This window comes from Astatotilapia calliptera, chromosome 12 (genome assembly GCF_900246225.1).
Source record: "Astatotilapia calliptera chromosome 12, fAstCal1.2, whole genome shotgun sequence".
In the NCBI taxonomy this organism is placed as follows: Eukaryota; Metazoa; Chordata; class Actinopteri; order Cichliformes; family Cichlidae; genus Astatotilapia; species Astatotilapia calliptera.
Genome location: NC_039313.1, coordinates 17681412 through 17698591, shown reverse-complemented (window position 1 = coordinate 17698591; position 17180 = coordinate 17681412). Strand labels below are relative to the sequence as shown.

General features: G+C 43.0%; 1 protein-coding gene across 4 annotated transcripts in view; it reads right to left on the bottom strand.

The window, feature by feature from the left end:
• The window catches only part of ebf2 (EBF transcription factor 2), a 28435-nt gene extending 12054 nt beyond the window's left edge, over window positions 1-16381 (bottom strand). For 2 of the 4 annotated variants that reach the window (XM_026187942.1, XM_026187944.1), the window contains exons 1-6: window positions 15783-16381; window positions 13770-13926; window positions 12030-12093; window positions 10726-10781; window positions 10528-10601; window positions 9123-9191 (exon numbers count right to left, since the gene is read on the bottom strand). In XM_026187942.1, coding sequence (XP_026043727.1) covers window positions 9123-9191; window positions 10528-10601; window positions 10726-10781; window positions 12030-12093; window positions 13770-13926; window positions 15783-15916 — 554 coding nt within the window. In that variant the 5' untranslated portion in view covers window positions 15917-16381. The remainder of the gene's footprint in view (window positions 1-9122; window positions 9192-10527; window positions 10602-10725; window positions 10782-12029; window positions 12094-13769; window positions 13927-15782) is intronic. The other 2 variants (XM_026187943.1, XM_026187945.1) reach the window with 1 other exon arrangement.
• Window positions 16382-17180: the final 799 nt, after the last annotated feature.

Sequence of the window (17180 nt, the reverse complement as noted above, 5' to 3'; positions counted from 1 at the left end):
ACCTTTCACACCAGTCGTCCCCAGTCCGCTCCCCTCCTCCTCCTAAAAACATACAGGGATATCTGTGGCATCACCTTCACTGCCCTTTCACCAGCAAATGCCACACAAATTCCCTACAGCTTGAGCATCTCTTTCATTTTCTTTTTTTCGGGATGCTTTTTAAACATATATGCAGTCGTCATCATCATCATTAAAAAAAAATAAAGCTTGACCCTCATCTGTTTCCACAAGTTAAATACAGATGAAGGCTTTATCTACTAAATGGATTGTCACTGTAGGACCCTGATCTCATTTGACAGCAGTATTTATCCTGTGTGAGCTGGGAAGATTATCCTCCATTGGCCAACTTACTCATGTAAAATAAAACAGTGTGAATATACCACACATCAACTTAATGCTGTGTGTTTTATTTATCCGTTCTTATCCCTACCTCAGGTAATTACACATCACTAGAATTATTTTGCTGCTATAAAACACAGATTTTATTCAGGCTTCTTCTTTTGGCTGTTTGTGTGAAGACAAAATGCAGGACTAAGAAGTTGGGCTTCAAAAAGGAACATGCTAACTTTCATCAGATACACCTTAAAGCAGACAGCGAGCACATGGATGAACTCAGCTCTTTATAAATTTGACTGGTGGATTGGCTGTGTCCCTTTTGGCCTCCTCTCCGTTGCCTCCCGGGCTGGCTTCACCCCTGCAACCCCAGCCCAGACCTACCCCGCCTCTAAACTTGAGAACTGTGACAAAGCCAAACATTTTAACCACTGGTGCTGATTTATAGAGCTGGGTAGCTCTGTAAAACCTTTAGGCTTGCCACTGAAAAAGTGACTGTGGCATTCTGGAGCTGGGAGCTTAAGAGGGCTGCGAGGAGGAAAGTGGAATGATGGGAAGGGTACTCAAGAGGCACTTGAGAGGTTTCTCTTGGGTGTAAAAAGTGTTTTACTGCATAACCTCTCACCAGCTGCTAAATGTGCATTTCAACAATTTAAAATGAATTAATGTGTTAGTCTCTCGAGCTTAGCCAAAAGCATAGCATAGAGACCATCCACATGGGACTGCGGTCAGCCTGCCAAATAGATAGATATGGATAGATATTCAGAGTCTAGAGAGCATGAATTCACAACCAGGACAGGGAATAGAAGTCCCATCAGTGGCCTGACCTCTCCCAGCATGCTTGGCGTGTCCTAAGGGACGAGGATTCAAAATATACTCTCACAACTGTCAGATGGAGACACGTAGCACCTTCTTCAACTGAATAGATTTCAAATATGCCAGAAGGTCATCCACGACGCACCAAAATCTAATCTTACCTTTTCAATACCCTTTCAATCAATCAGCAGCTAATAAGATTTACCAATAACGTGTATAAAGCTTGGCCCAAAAGAACAATGAAGCTGGGATGGATGCCACTGAGAGGGAGAGGAGAGGAAAGAGAAGCAACAACAGAAGGAGAAGAGATGTCTTCTTAATTAGCCAGTAATGATAAGATCTGACAAACAACATCTGTTTCCAGAAAGAGAGAGAAGGGAGGGTGGGGGGGGGGGGGGGGGGGTAAAGAGGGAGAGGGAAGAAGAGGGCGAGAGAGCGGGATGGGAAGCAGCACGAGAGAGAGAGAAACTGCTGAGAAACCTGTGAAGCCTAGACAACAGGGACCTGCTTGTAAGAAAGTAAAGGGGGAGCGGAGGGGATGTGTTTGGGAGGGAACGCTGTGTAGCGTGACACAATGGAGAAAGGAGGATGAGAAGTATAGCAGAAGTGAGAGAAAGACAGACAGGGGAGAGAAATCTGACAGGGTTGAGGGAGTCGAAAAGCCAGGACGACTATGACAGACAGGAGAAGGAAAACAGATCAAAAGGAGAGAAAATGAGGAAGATAGACAGACGCAGAGAAAGTGAGCTGGATAATGGTGCTGAAGGGAGAGAGGAGGAACGTGCGAAGAGATGGGAATGGAATCACTCAGAGGTTTCAAGGTGCTGTAATTTACTGTCCATGGCTAATACACAACAAATGTGTGGGAGCCGTGGACTGCGAGAGGAGAAGGGGAGCAGAGTGGTTGGGGGGCCAGGAGGGTGGAGGCTTTAGGGAGGGCATGCAGACTGTTGGGGCTCTCAGCATGCCTGCTGGGAGCCTGTCAGCAGTCACATCACCCCTTGCCCTCAGCCCTGACAGATTCATCAGGACCATCCCACACCCTGCTGCATGTATCCAAAAGATTGCAGCGACAATTGTTAAACTGCTTTTTCCATTTTTAATTCACATTTCCTGTCAGACTTTTATTTGTTAATGTTATGTTCGATCCAGCAATCATCCCCACATCAGACAAGCCACCGAGTTCTCATGAGATCTCGTGAAAACGCTTCAAAAACTTCAGGCTTTTAGCTCACTCTCTATACTTTTAAGCCCATTTTGGTTCTTTGCTCGCTGTTTGTTGCAAGACAGTTAAAAAAAAATTGTGTATTGCACACGGTCAATAGAAAGTGTGGGTTATTTTCTTATTTGTAACTAAAATCAATCATGAGGTCAGCAAAAAAAAAACATAAGAAAAAACTTAACTAAATCAAACTAAATCTCAAGGGGAACATAACCTGGGTATAGCCATGACTATCGGATATGATGTAACATCTGAAATAGCACAAAGACAGCAAATTGTGACAGTTAACAAATTATTAAAGATTATTATTAAAGATAATGTGCAGTATCTACATTGTGCTCTACACATTAAATTTGCTTGAGAATGGCTAATAACGGTCACACCAAAGATTTTCTTATTAAGATGGAAACACACCATGGACTTGCCTTCAGTGGGAAGGTTCTCTGCAGCAATCCTGCACTCATATGCTCCATGCTACTCCATGCTTGATTTTTTTCAAGCAGCTTTGATAAATGTACTGAAGTTCTTACGAATGAAAAGCTATTGTATAAGAACTGTGTCTATACACAGCGTCTTTGCCTGTCTGTTTCCTTCATGGACCGCAGGAAGTATAACTTTTGCCTGTGATACTTAATCAAATTTTTTATTTTTTTTTTAAAATTCTGCAGAAGTGTAAATATTAGTGTTTGGAAATGCTTTCAAAAAGTGAGCGTCAGGGATTTCAGAGAAATCTAACTCCTAAGAAAAATAAGAGTCTTTCCAGATCCCAGATAAATAGACAAACAAAAAAACAAGGTGGCCTGTGGGGCCGGCTTAGCACCAGGGGGCATTGTTAAGTCATTAGTGAAATTTAAGCCTTTAACCACAACCAAACCCAGTCACCCCCAGCAGCAGTGTCCAGCCAAAGAAAACAGCCCCTGTTACTAAATACCACTGCTAACTGGCCTTTGACTCCAGCAACCCCCCCAACACACACACAAACACACACAAAAGATTCTAGATTCTTATGAAAGTCCAGTGCAGGAATGCTTGTTCGCTTGCTCATGATCTGAAGTGCTGCTAAATCACTGTAATTTGCCCACTTGTGATCCTTTGAGTGTCCCTGCTTAATCCCTTCACTGCTCAACCAAAGGTGAACCTTATTAGTGGCTAGACAAATGGGAGGGTTTTCCCCAGCATCCCACCCCTCCTCGAAATTCACATTCATAAATATCCCCCCCCCCACAGTTCATCCATTGGTAGTCTGATCCCATTTCCTGTCACAACATCTCTCCGTTGCTGTCTGTTTCCTACTGCCCCCTGTGTAGGCTCTCAAAGAAAACAAACCAGGCCTACTTCTTGTGGCAGAGTTCAAGCCACAACAGCCAAATGCTGGCCGTATCAGAGCAAAGGTGACCAAACACAAACTCGGCCCATAACCTTCCACTCATTATACACTTCCTGTGCATGCTGGAGTCCCGGGTATTTCCAGGTCACATGACACCAAAATGTAGAGAGCTTGAGACTTACCAAAGGTCCCTGAACTCATTTTCAGCGGTCTTAACTCTGAGTGTGGCTCTTACTGTTTGATGCGGTGCCTGTCAGAGAATTTGATATTCTAGACATTGCATCGTCTCTCCCTGTCTGTCTTTGTGTCATTCTCCTGCTTGCATTGCCCCAAGGGAGGAGCCATCCCCACAGTCCTGTGCCAGCTGCTCAGTGGTCCAGCCTGCGTGCCGCTCTGCTGTGTGAGGCGTTGTGCACTAGAGCCTCAGGGCTCTGTCGCCACGCTGCCTGGACCCCTGCATGAGGGGCTTGCTGACAGAGGGTCTGGAGGGACTGGACAGTACCAGCTCACCAGGGAGAGTCCTGTGACAGCGGACTGAGGGGGGCAGACTTTGTCTCTGAACATGCATGTGTGACAGACAGGTAATTTATGCAAAGATAATAATGGCTGCTGTATCCGTAACTAAGAGCGCACACATGCTTCTCTATGACATGTTCAGTTTCTTTAGTGTATTCAACAGCAGCTTTAAAGCCAAGTCTGCACACATTGAAAATGCTAGATTTTGAGGCTCACCTGTAGCTGGACTGCCACTTACTGTCATAGAAACTGACAGCTTAAACACCTCAGCCAGCTACAGCTGCACTCAGAGTATGTGAAGGTGTATTTGTCTCAGTTTGCAACAACTTCACCACCATCATCTTCAACTCTTTTCCAGTCAAAGGATCAAATAAAAGTAACTGAGAGATCCAACTTTGAAGCCATGTAGCTATGATATTATGATCTTAGCGCTGATTGCTCGGGTTCAGGATGGCGCGTATGAACACACTTTGAGATATTTGACTGGACTTCAATAATTTCTTGGCAAAAAGATCTGTGACTTCACAATAAAAATGTGAAACTGAGTTGTGCTTTCCAAAGCGTGTGGGTTCAGACACTACGTGCACCATTTCCAGCTTTGGACCAAACCTCAAAAAACTCATCCTAAAATAATATGAGAGGAAAAAGGTAAAGACAGCATACAAGTGTACACAGAGTGAATTATGAGTTTTAATTAAGTACAGTAAAAGGCAAATCTAATACTGGATGCATGAGAAACGGTTTCCTAAAATGACATTGTTGTCTCACACATAAAACTCTCAAGCGTGTATATGATGACCTAACGGGGCGAGTTGGCGGTAGAATTTGAGTATGCATCTGGGAAAGGGAAGGAATTCGACCTCTGACACAGTCCAAAAAATGTTGCTGCATTTATTCTTTGGCTGATAGTTTAATGTTCTTTTCCCAAAGACTTGTAGTTTCTATTTTCTTTTCGGTTGAAGAATGAGGAGGCCAATATTCCCCATCATTAGTAGGACAAGGAGTAACTTTATGTGACCTGCTGTGAAATCAGGTAGGCAGCAAAGCCCTGCAGGAAGCACAGAGGGAAGTAGTCTGCATCATCATGGGTTTTTAAAGAAAATATGACAGGCAGGCACACGCAGGTGGAAAGACTAACATCAAAACAGATGGTCACACTGTCTGTCTAATACACCACAATGGCAGGGAGCAGGTATTTACATACAGCAACAGATATTTGAATAGTTTATTGTCAAACTTTCCAGACAGCGTCGAGCCATAAAAAACAATAAAAATGACAGAGTTTAACAGCTCACAAGCACCGCAGAAGCGAGATATCCAAATGTGACATAAGATTTATACCAGCATTAAGAACTGCTCACTAATAACTGCAATAATGCACATTGACCTGAGGAAATTTGTAATTGAGATGAAACTAAACCAATTTTCTGTATATTGATCAGAAAGGAAACCCTGCACGCACTCAATGAAAACAAACCTGTGGTACATGCACACAACTAGAACCAAGACTACAAACAGATCAATACAACCCACAACCTAAGATTAAGAATAATGGATCGTTCTCGGAGCTAAGCTCAAATAAAGTCATTTCTCGAGACTCATATACTATAGTTTTAATAAATAAAAGAATAAAATAAACTCTAAATGCATCCTTCTGAAAAACAAAAAATCTGGGTTTAAGCTGCTGCTGATGAAAGTGTGCACAAGTATGTAACAGTCCTTGTGAGCTCATTTTCAGTGTGGGGGAGGGAACAGGCATATTGACAACATTGGAAAATTCCTATTGATTATTCGTCTTTTCTCTGAGCACCGGCTTGTTAAAAAAGGGCCCTCTTGGAAACACGATCAATTAGTGAGATAGTGCTTACCATTGATCACCCCAGTGCCCCTCACAAGACTCCTGCCTTACAATGGATCCCTCTACACACTCTATATGACCAACTATTGATCTCAGCTTCTTAGCCAAATATAAAAGCACACACCCAGAGCTGCCCCCCCCCCAACAAATCCCATTCAACCCACACAGCCTAATACTAATACTGACATCTGCTTGTCTCCATTGTAAACCCCACAGCTCACTCATAAAGACTGAGGCCCAGAACCAATATAGTTTCTCTGAGGTCAGAGATCAGTTTTGCAATAATACCACCATTAACAGATCTGCCTGGGTTGAGATTGAGAATGAGCTAAATTTCAAACAGTGAAAGCAATCATCCAAAAATAAAGAAATAAAAATAAAAGAAATACCAGTATTTGAATTTTGACCTGAAAGCACTCAATAATTTTCTGTTTCGCTTAATAAATGACCTTAAAAATGACCTGTCAAAATAATCAACCACCAGTTTCTGAAAAAAGATTCATTTACGCATGTTTATTAAAACAAGAAAAGAAAAGAAATGTAATGTAATAAATACATTGATTGCATGAGCTTGAAGAATTACATTTATAGTAATGAGCCCAGAGGCATTGATCCAACTTCCTATTGAACAATCCACTCATCTAACCAATCAGAAAACAAGTCAGGCCATCAGTCAAGGATAAGTGACATCCTGCAAACAGAGATGTCACATTAGGACTGCGAGTATAACAGTTCACCTATGCAGCTGCAAAACTAGCAGACACAGCAGGCACTGGGGCGTTAGATAATTCGCCCCCAAAAGCAACTCGAGTCATCTCTTTGTCAACTCCTGCCCTTGCCCTCTTCATCCCTCCACCCTCTGTCCTTTCACCCCTCCCAGTGGATCAGCTGTGATCTCCTCTCTCTCCCCTTTCACTCAGATCAGGATTAGAAAGAAGGGAAGGTGGAGGGAGCTGCAGCAGTAGCAGCAGTAGCAGCAGCAGCAGGAGAAGGGGGAGAGAAAACTGAAACAATATGGAAAGGAGATTAGAAAAGAGGGGGTTTGGGCCGTTTGGGGAATTGCAAACTCCCTTGTGCTTGGGTAGGTGTCCTAATGACACTGCCTAATTATGGCAAAATTAGACAGGCTAAAGGGAGGGTGGAGGGGGGTGTTGGTGAAGGAGATGGTAATGTGACGGAGAAAAGAAAGAGGAGCACGGGAATTAAGCAATAGGGAGTTAAAATAGTAAGCATGTGAGAGCAAAAGGGCGAGAGGGGTGTGCAGAAGCACAGATACAAACTGGGGCAGGTGGAAAGGGAGCAATGCACTGAGGGTGCGAGGAGAAGGAGAAAAGAAGGAAGGAAAAGGGTAGAAAGCAGTGGTGGTGGAAGGGAGTGGGCCCCAGCACGCTGCATGTTAATTGGAGAACAGGTGTTAGGGCTGGGAGCAGGAGGCTGATTACTGGAGCCACAGAAACTGACTGTCTCCTCCACACACACACACAGAAGTGCACACACATACACAAATGCGCATAGGCTTCAGACACACACACACACATGAATAATTTAAGACCCAAGCAAGGACTAGGGGAAAAGGTCAGTGTAGGGGTCAAAGAGACACACAGACAATCGTACATAGATCCATATACATACATAAATAAACATCCCCACAAGCATGAAAATATACATTCGTTTGCGTGCATGCAAACGATGCATATGTGTTATAAACTTCCTCCTAGTTGAGCATACATACATTGAGCATATGGAGAAAAGTAAGGACACCTCTGATTGGGCAAAGCAGTATTCCACCAGCTTAGCAGAAATTAACTGGCTTCTAATAGGTGGGTCCCTGAGGAGGGGATTTTGTAGGCTAGTCGTGAGGGAGAAGCCCCCATCAGGACAGGATATGGCCAGTGTGATTAGAGAGTACAGTAGGTCAATGATTTAATTTAAATCAATCCTCAGAGCTGCACATCAGCCTGCACACACACACACACAGAAAGCCACAAAGAAATATAGACTGTTTTTGTGTTGTTTTTCCTCACCAGAAAATCACCAATCTACTTAAAAAGCAAATTTCAAAGCAGTTTAGCCATGTTAGGAGGAAGTATAAAAAGGGTGCGGAGGGAGCGATTGTGAGAATAATGTTCTAGAGTAAATGGGAAAAGCAGCTGCTCCAAGGTATTCTGGGAAAATTCATACAACAACAACAACCCGATTTTTCCGTTATATGAAAACTATCTTCATCTGAGATCCTCTGAGACACACTGTCAACAGCCAGCCGGCTTGAACTGAGGAGGGGAAAGAAAAGGGTCCTTGATATATGTGAAGTGAGTGCTTTCTAGACAGACAATTGCAGGGAAGGAGAGAAGGAAGGAGAGGGCAACGGAGGGAGTGAGGGAGAGAGAGGTGATGAAGGTTGCCCCATGACATCACACAGTAGGTATTTCACATACGGTCTGCTTATGAGTATCAATCACGCTGGTTAATGCCAGGCAGACAGTGTGGGACCTCCAAAAGCCCTTTAGACGTGAAGACTCTCACACACGCTGATTACAGGGGTGGTCATCTCCCTTTAAGCCTGATAACTGGCCCTCGGGGTGAACATTAAGTACATATGTGAGCCCGTCTGGTGGTGTGAATGATCCACATGCTTCTGATAAAAGTAAATCTGTGCTTTTGTCAGGTCTCAGGTGCAAATGAGTGACCAAAGTGAAACAGATCCCAGCAAGCTGGAAGATAGATCAGCCGATAAACAGAAAGCCGCAGACAGAAAGACACATGGGAGACAGACACGGGCGCTTTTCACTGGATGTTACCGCCTGTTTGCAGTGATGTGGTGTAAATTGCCCCGGAGAAACAATGAACATACTTCCCATGGAGAAGAAGAACAAGATTGACATGTGATGCATACACGCACAGTTAGGTATTATGTCTTAAATGAACAGAGAGCATGTGTAAGCTTCTTCTACAGTTGGTGCAGAGGGGACTGTTGTGAGAGTTTAGATAGTATAGATAGGTGATGGTTTGAGGTGATGGACACTGTGTGAGACATGCTTGGATTTTATTACCTGTCAATGATGACTGGATCGGACGGCGTCTCATTTCGATTGCCACAACTTTTCTTCTCACAGCAGCGACTGAGTGGGCGGTTAAAGAAACAGGAAAGTGGAAAAAGTTAGCGTAGTGGGGAAAAAAAAAAACCCATCAACAACAACAAATTAAACAGGAGGAGCCACCATTTTTCTCTGACCCATCCACATCCATAGACCCCGGCTGCTCTGCCCCACAGTGGGCCGTGATCCAGGAACACACAAAAGCAGCATGGGAGGGGTGGGGAAGAATGGACAAAAGAATAAAAGAGGAAGAAAAGGTACAACAACACACCCTACAAATAGTGAGGGACCATTGAAAAAGTGAAAAGCCAGCTAGGCAATCTGTCACATTGATTTTGAAATCAAACTCAACCCCCACGCAGCTTTACTGCGCACGCACACTGTCCCATAACATCCTACCATTCGTCAGCGGTCTTGTCCAAGGAGCCTGCTGGCCGACCAGTCCCCCTCAACAACCCCTCCCAAAGCCCCCAACTCCCCTTCACTGCATAACAAAAGTGCCCCCACCCCTAACCATCTGCCACCCCTACACCTCGCCTTACCCCTCTCGTGTCCCAGCTTGGCCCTGCCCTGCCCCCCCCCTCCGCCCCCCTGTCAGACGGCCTCACTCCCCAGCTGTGACGCTTGCCCTCTGCCTCTTCGGCTCTGTTATTAGCCAGCTGTGAGTCACATTCGGGCATCTGCTGGCTACACAATGGCAAAGCTCACTCTGCTTCAGCCCTCCTCCTGATATTCCAGTCCCCCTAGCCTTCTTCCTGTGGCCCTCACATCCTATAGGTCAAGGCCCACTTCCAGACACTCTTAAAGTTCTTCTACATCCACAAAAAAAACAGCTACCTAAGCCACGACCAGCCTTCTTAAACTCGCTCTGCTTCCGAAGTTGCTCTTTGGCACTGGCTGCACCACCGCACTTGTCATCCAGTGCCGATGAAGTTCATGCATGTCTAAACATAATTTTTATTTCCATGAGCCAAAAGCAGATTGATCCCCTAAAGTGTTTGCTGCTGTCAGTTGATTTCTGACTGCAAAAACCACAGGCCCGAGAGAGTGGAGCGCTCCAAGACGGAACGGGAGCTTAACCAGGGACATGCTGCCTCACAGCAGACAGCAGCGGTGGGTTACAACTGTAACAAGGATGATGATGGACAACCTAGACTTACAGTTCAATAACAGGGTAATTTTTTAAAAAGTACAGCCCCAAGCATCACCACAAAACCCATTTAAAGCTGACTGAGACAAAACAAAGTGAAAGAGTGTAATGGATACAAGTACTTGACATTTGTAGGTGCAGGTTAGTGTGTGTGTGTGTGTGTGTGTGTGTGTGTGTGTGTGTGTGTGTGTGTGTGTGTGTGACACTCACCTGCACATAACCTCGTGTGTGAGCAGAACTCGACACATTTCTGGATTCTTGTTTTGTCCCTCATACGATATGGGCTGAGAGGAAGAAGCAAGGGGCAAAGGGTCATACTGAGTTTCATGTAAAAGTAAATTAACTGCTGTTTCTTAAAACTCTAAGAGGAATCCCATTCAAGGGAAAACTTTAGGAAAGTTTAACAACCTGTTTAGTGACGGAGTCGATAAGTCGTGCATAAAGATCCTGCTCAGTGCGAACCCCTGCAGGAAAAAAAAAGAAGATGTCACTTTTTATAAAGTGTTTCAAGCATGAGAACAATTCTGTTACACTGAAATAATTGTCATTCTTTAGTTGGATGTAAGCTGCCGGTAGAGGCTACTGAAGCTTGAAAGAGACATTTCTATTGTGCTGGAAACCTCCAAAGAAGAGATGCTCATTTTAAATTAATTGCAAAACATAACCGATCTGTCACATTAAGCCCTTAAACTCTCTTACCTCTCCTAACCACTCAGCGATAAATCTCTGTGGATTCTCAAAATAAGATGGAAAGATTTATGATAGAATTTTTTTTTCCACAGTATCTGGATAGGCTCTAAGAAAAAAAAGCATTGAACTCTGTCCAGCCAACATGGAGGAACAAGATTGGCATGCAGTTCAAATTTCCTCTCTGATGGTTTCTGAGGGGATTGAGTTATTTGATGTTTGATGATTATTACTCATATTCGACTCTAAGGCCACAATTTATAACCAGAATCTCACGGCTTGTCAAGCTGTTCCTTTTATGGTTGTTCCTGTGTGAAGCTATGACTGGCAGGAGACATTCTGCTGCGTTCGAACGGGAGCTGATCGGCTTATTAAAGAGTTTAAATGAAGAAACAAACGGGTTGTTTCTTTTTTAAAACATTTCTTCTTACTTGCATGTAATCAGGTGTGTCTCTTTAAAACTTTGCCTCAGGAGAAGGAGACAACACGCACTGAACTACTCCCTCAGAGGAGACCACGCTGCCTGTGAATTTTTTCATGGAGAGTTTGGAAAGTATTGCCTTTAAAATGTGCTCCTTTCATCAAAGTCTCGATTGAGATGCCTTTGATAACGCTTGGGGGAAGGGGATGAGAGGAAGTGCTTTTAGTGTACTTGTATGTATGCGTGTGTATCAGCGGGTTGCTCTGGAACGCGTCTTTTATCTTCTCTCCCATGGGTGCCACTGCGACAGACTTGGGGCAGCAGTGGCTCATGGGAACCAAATTTCTGTGTATCCCCCCTGATCTGCTGTGGAAGCACCATGGGGGAAGTGGAAAGAGGAATCGAGGAGCTGAGGAGGTGTTGGGATGGGGAGGCAGCGTGCACCTCATTTCCCTATACATGGGTCCATAAGTAACAGCTTGAAAAGCTGAACAGTAAATTGTATAAATCTAGTGATAAGAGCTAGAGGGGAAATTAATGGGTAAGTCAAGAGCAGAGCTGTGTCAGGTTTGTCCAATTTTTGCTCATCTTTGAACCTACTCACCATTGCTGTAGAGAAGCTGCAGCTTGTAGTGAGTACCGTTGTTGGTCTTTTCTCCCGTCTGCTCCTTGCAAAAAGAGAGGCAGGCGTACAGACAAACGCAGAGAATACAGTTAGGCTCGCTGGGGTACAGATAAGCACAGCTGGGCATCAGTAAACAGGGTTAAGCACAGTGAGTCTTGCCTAATCCTGCAGCTCGCCCTTCCCATGGAGCAGCATCGAGATCAGAGAGTTGTAGGCTCAAAGCTCATTTGGGACCCTGTGTTGTGCTCATAAGCTGAGCACTTAACCTTGAGTCGGATATTCTTTGTAGAGGTTGAACTGTCATCTCTGATACAAATGCCTAAAAAACCCCTCGGATCAAATGCAGTGGTCCTCGCTGCAGTGAGGTAGCAGGCATGGCTATATGCACTTATGTGTGTGAGGGCAAAGTGTGTTCCAGCGAGTGGAAAGTACTGCGTGTGAGACTGAGCAGCAGTCGACCTTGACAGAAAAACTTCCTTTCTGCTATCCCTCCTTACACCCCCCTGCCCTACACTCTCCGCTAGCCTCTCACTTCTTCCTTCTCCCCCCCCCCCCCCTTCTGTGTTCTCCCTCTTCCTTTCTCTTTCTCTACCTCCACTGGTCTTTCTAAGTGGTCTCAGAGGAATGCTCTCTGGTCCAATAACCCAGGAGGCTGGCATCGCAGAGATGAGCGCAAGAAAGGAGGCGAGAGAACAAGAAGGTTGGGGGAGTGGAGAAACTGGGAAATGGAGACAGTTGCAAGGAGAGGAGAGGAAACGGGGTGGAAATTAAGATGCATGAAGATAAGATGAAAAAGCTCCAAACTTAATATGAGAACACACCTGGAGATAGATGGATGCCCAGCTTCATAACTTTTGTAAATATACACAGAGGGACGTTTACTTCACCATAGCATCACTCTACCTCTGCGCAATTACAAAGCAAAAACAGATGCCAGGGTAACCATGCAGAAAATGAACCTCTCCACTGCCGTCATATTAGTCTATGGTCTGTGTGGCACAAAGGGGAGCACGCCAACAGCTTCGGCCCCGGCATCAGGATTGCTGCCTGCCTCACTTCGAAGCTCCAAAAACCCAAAAGTATGCTAGAACTTTAGTTGTTAGGATAGACTCCCCTTGTCTTTTCCACAGAGTGCAGTGGTTGCCAGAAGTTCAGGAGATTTGTGCCCCCTCACCACAAGGCAAAAACATCCATTAACACTGGGCATAAGGCTTTACTCCAGGCATATCTCAAACTCTTTCTGTCTTTCTCTCCATGCTGCACCCTTCTTTATTTTGGTGTTGTCCAACTTGAGGAATCCCCCCACCCCATACAGCAGTATTAAGAGTATGGGAGAGAGGCATGAAGGAAAAGGAGACTTTGATGATTAGTTCACTGTATAACTTAACAGGAGCGAGCATAATTTGCATTTTAAAAAAGTAGTGATGTCCTCCTAATGAGGCAAGCTGCTAATTAGTCATTAGATATTCTTTTTCAATCCCACATCATCAGCTCATTGGGGGTAAAGCTTGTGTAAACATGTAGCCGTCAGCTGTTCGATATGCTTGGCTTTACCAAGGATGGGGGAAATTAAGCTGAGCACCTGGTTACGGCTGAAATACTGTATATTACAAATACATGTGGATAATCTCTAATGTCGTGCGATTTTGATTAAACACGTTAAATATTAAAACTCGATGTAGAATTAACATCTCTAAGCTTTCGGGAACAGTCACACACCTTTTCGTGCTCCACAAAGTCCACAAACGCAGTCCTCTCCACTTCCACAGGTTGGCCGTGTCTGTCGTAGAGCGCCAGGACAAAGTGGAAGAAGTTGGACTTGCGGAGATTTGAGGGCGGCTGCTTCTCGAAATGAGCTCTAGACAGGGCCACTCCACTTAGGACACAACCGGAAGAGACAGTCAGCTCACGCTTATCACACTGAATATTATCATACTTTATTTAATTAAACACATTTATAGCATCAAATAGAAATACTTGTTTTCCTTTTATTAAATGACAATTAACAAGCTTTCTATTATTATTATTATTATTATTATTATTATTATTATTATTATTATTATTATTATTATTATTAACAACAACAGCAACAACAGTAATAATAATAATAATAATAATAATAATAATAATAATAATAATAATAATAATAATAATAATAATATGGACAAAGAAACACAGCAAGCATGCTAACAAACTAAACTAAAACACTTTTCTCTATTTGCAATAAATCTTGAAAGTTAAATTAAAATAGATTACATGCAACAATAACTATCATTAAATTTACTATAGCTTTAATTAATTAAAACATTAAAATATTAAAAGCATATTTATCATCGTGCATTTTTTTTCTTCAAAGTCTTTCTTTGATCCATACATTAATTGTAGATTATTAGCATAAGTCAAACAAATAAAATAACTAAACTGATGGATAATTTTGCATACATTTGACCCTTCAAGGAGAACCAAATATGGACTAGAAAAAAATACAGAAAAAACGTCATTATAAGCCAAACTTACTCAAACTTTTTTTCTTTTCTTTTAACTTGAAAATTGAAAAGTGTCGACGTCTTGTTTAAGTGAAAATTGTGTCGATGGCGGAGCATCATAGTTAAAATATACATTAGGACACTGAGTGTTTAATTAACTCGGATTAAAGATTTGGACACGTGAAACGCTTGTTTGAATTCATCTTAATAAAAAAAAGAGACTGTTATGAATCTGCGGGCTGGTTCAGAGCAGGTTTGACTGTTTGTTAAATTTTTCTGTAATTTTACTTTTGTCTGAAAAAGACCTCAAATCACACTCGAGTGCACTTTAGATTTTGTCTTGACAACTTCAGTTTTTGTTTCTAGTTGAACAAAATAAGTGTCGATTAAAAAACAAACAGCCATCTGCTTAAAAAATCACTAAAATACTTTAAAAAATGAATAAATAATCCTGATAACTGTTTTCTATTTGCTCTATTAAAATATGCGCGCTGCGCTGTTTAGCATGTTGCCAACTTTTCATCTTGAAAATGATTCTGCTTTCTTCATGACTGTTTCTTCAACATTGAAGTACAATACGGTTTGTGTGTTGTAAATATATTTATATATATATATTAATTAATACATGTGTGCAGAAGCTGACTGAACATCTACGGTAAGTAGAAGAAAGAGCCAACACTGGAAAATCTGTCATTTCTGTTTTTAAAAAAATCAGAGCTGTAAAGTTTGTGGCAGGTGACGATGAAGTTGCCTTTAAGCTGAAGCTAAAGCTGCTCTGGGAAAAATATGTATTTCGTTTTAGTCACAAACAGCTTTAACAGTGATCTCCGCTCCTCTGAACGAAAACTAATGACGTTATTAAATGCCTCTTGCCTTTATGTACAAATAAATAATTGTTAGCTGTTTTGCATTTGGGGCAAGTTTCATTATCATTTCAAGCATTATGAAAAATGTTTGTTGTTATTTTTTTCGTCACTTTTAAGGAAGTTTTTACGAGTTTGGGGGCAGTGAGTTTTATAGGGGACTGGTGTCATATTTTGCAACAAGTAGTTTGCAGCTCTTTTCTCAAAGGTTGCCTCTTCTAATGTTCGACCTTAAAATAATAATAATAATAATAATAATAATAATAATAATAATAATAATAATAATAATGTCTCCATCATGAGCAGTCAAACAAGCATGGGCGTATCAGATGAGAGGATGGTGAGAACCTAAAGTCAGCAGATCAGCTGAGTTTGTTCTGTACCTTTGCGCTGCGACGTTCGCATCCACAACCCCAACAGTGCGCACCCACGACCGGACTGGATCCATCTCCTCTCCAAGACCTCTTTCTTTTAATCCGCTCACTTCACGAATCAGATGTTCCTGGATTCCAAACATTTACACCCTGCTCCGATCGGCTGGTAACACTTTCTTGAAGCAGTTGAAAAAAACACTGAGCTAGGCAGCTAAAGCACTTTGGCACACAAGAAAAGGTCCACTTCAACGCGCTGCGCTCCTCCAAAGCGCCACAAACGAACTGAGCATTTACAGAGCTTTGTAGGGGGAAAGAAGTAACCGACGCTGTGTGATGTTTCAGGGGCGTCTCATTAAAAATCCGAAAGGACTTTCTTTTATGGTTCAAATGATGAAAGTAAATATATCCTTCCACTGATGTGAAGCATTCTCCAAGCGCACATCTCCACCGTCAGTCCGAACGGGCTCTGTGCGTTCAGCTCCGCAGATATCCGGGAGCTAGTCTCGAAATATTCTTTAAAGTATGAGTGTGCAGAAAGTCTTCCTTTGTCACAGGGCCAAATCGAATCAAACCAGTTGATCCGAGGGCCAGGAAGCTTGTAGCGAACGACTGTGTTGAAGCATGAATGAGACCCTCAGCTGGGATGGGGCGTGGAGGCGGGGCCTCGATGCCATATGGGATTGTTGAAATGGGTGCTCTCATTGGTGCAAAGTGCATCCCTTGTTTGGTCTGCTGCCAGATTCAGCATCCAACCTGTGACTCCAGCAGCAAACTTTTTTAAACACAGAGAAGTTTCCCTAGATAAAAATCACATAAAACCACAATAAAACATTTATAATGAAGAACCGGTGTTAATTTAAGAATTTAGTGTGTATACTATATTTCACTTTTTTTTTTCTTTGTGTGTGTGGCAGAAGTAGGAGTGTAGTCATCGAAATCTTTTATTAAAAGGTACGTGAAAGGTTACGTTAGGGGGGAAAAGAAAAAAACTTTGCTCACTTTAAGAATTTCTGGGCGCTTTTGTGTATTTAAAAAACAATTACTGGCGTTTGGTTTCAGATTGTCTTGTACATGCTGCGCAGCTATACTGCCCTTAAAAGCCCGTACAGCCAGTTCTGTTTGGTCTATTCATTCAAGTCAACATTTAACACAAGTGCGCTCTCGACAGGCACGCATTCAGCAGCTCGACCGTCTGCTCCTTTGAACGCGGTGATTCCGCTGAGGACGCATCGCATCAGTGTCAGCAGCAACAATGGCCGTCTGGTTGGTCCATCAATCTCCGCCAGCAGCCGACGACGCTGCACTCTGATTGGCGTTTGAAGCGCTGCCTGACAGTGCCCGAAATGAGTTCTCTTAATCAATACGACAGACTGTCTCTACAAATCCAACCTAGTCATGAGACCCGTT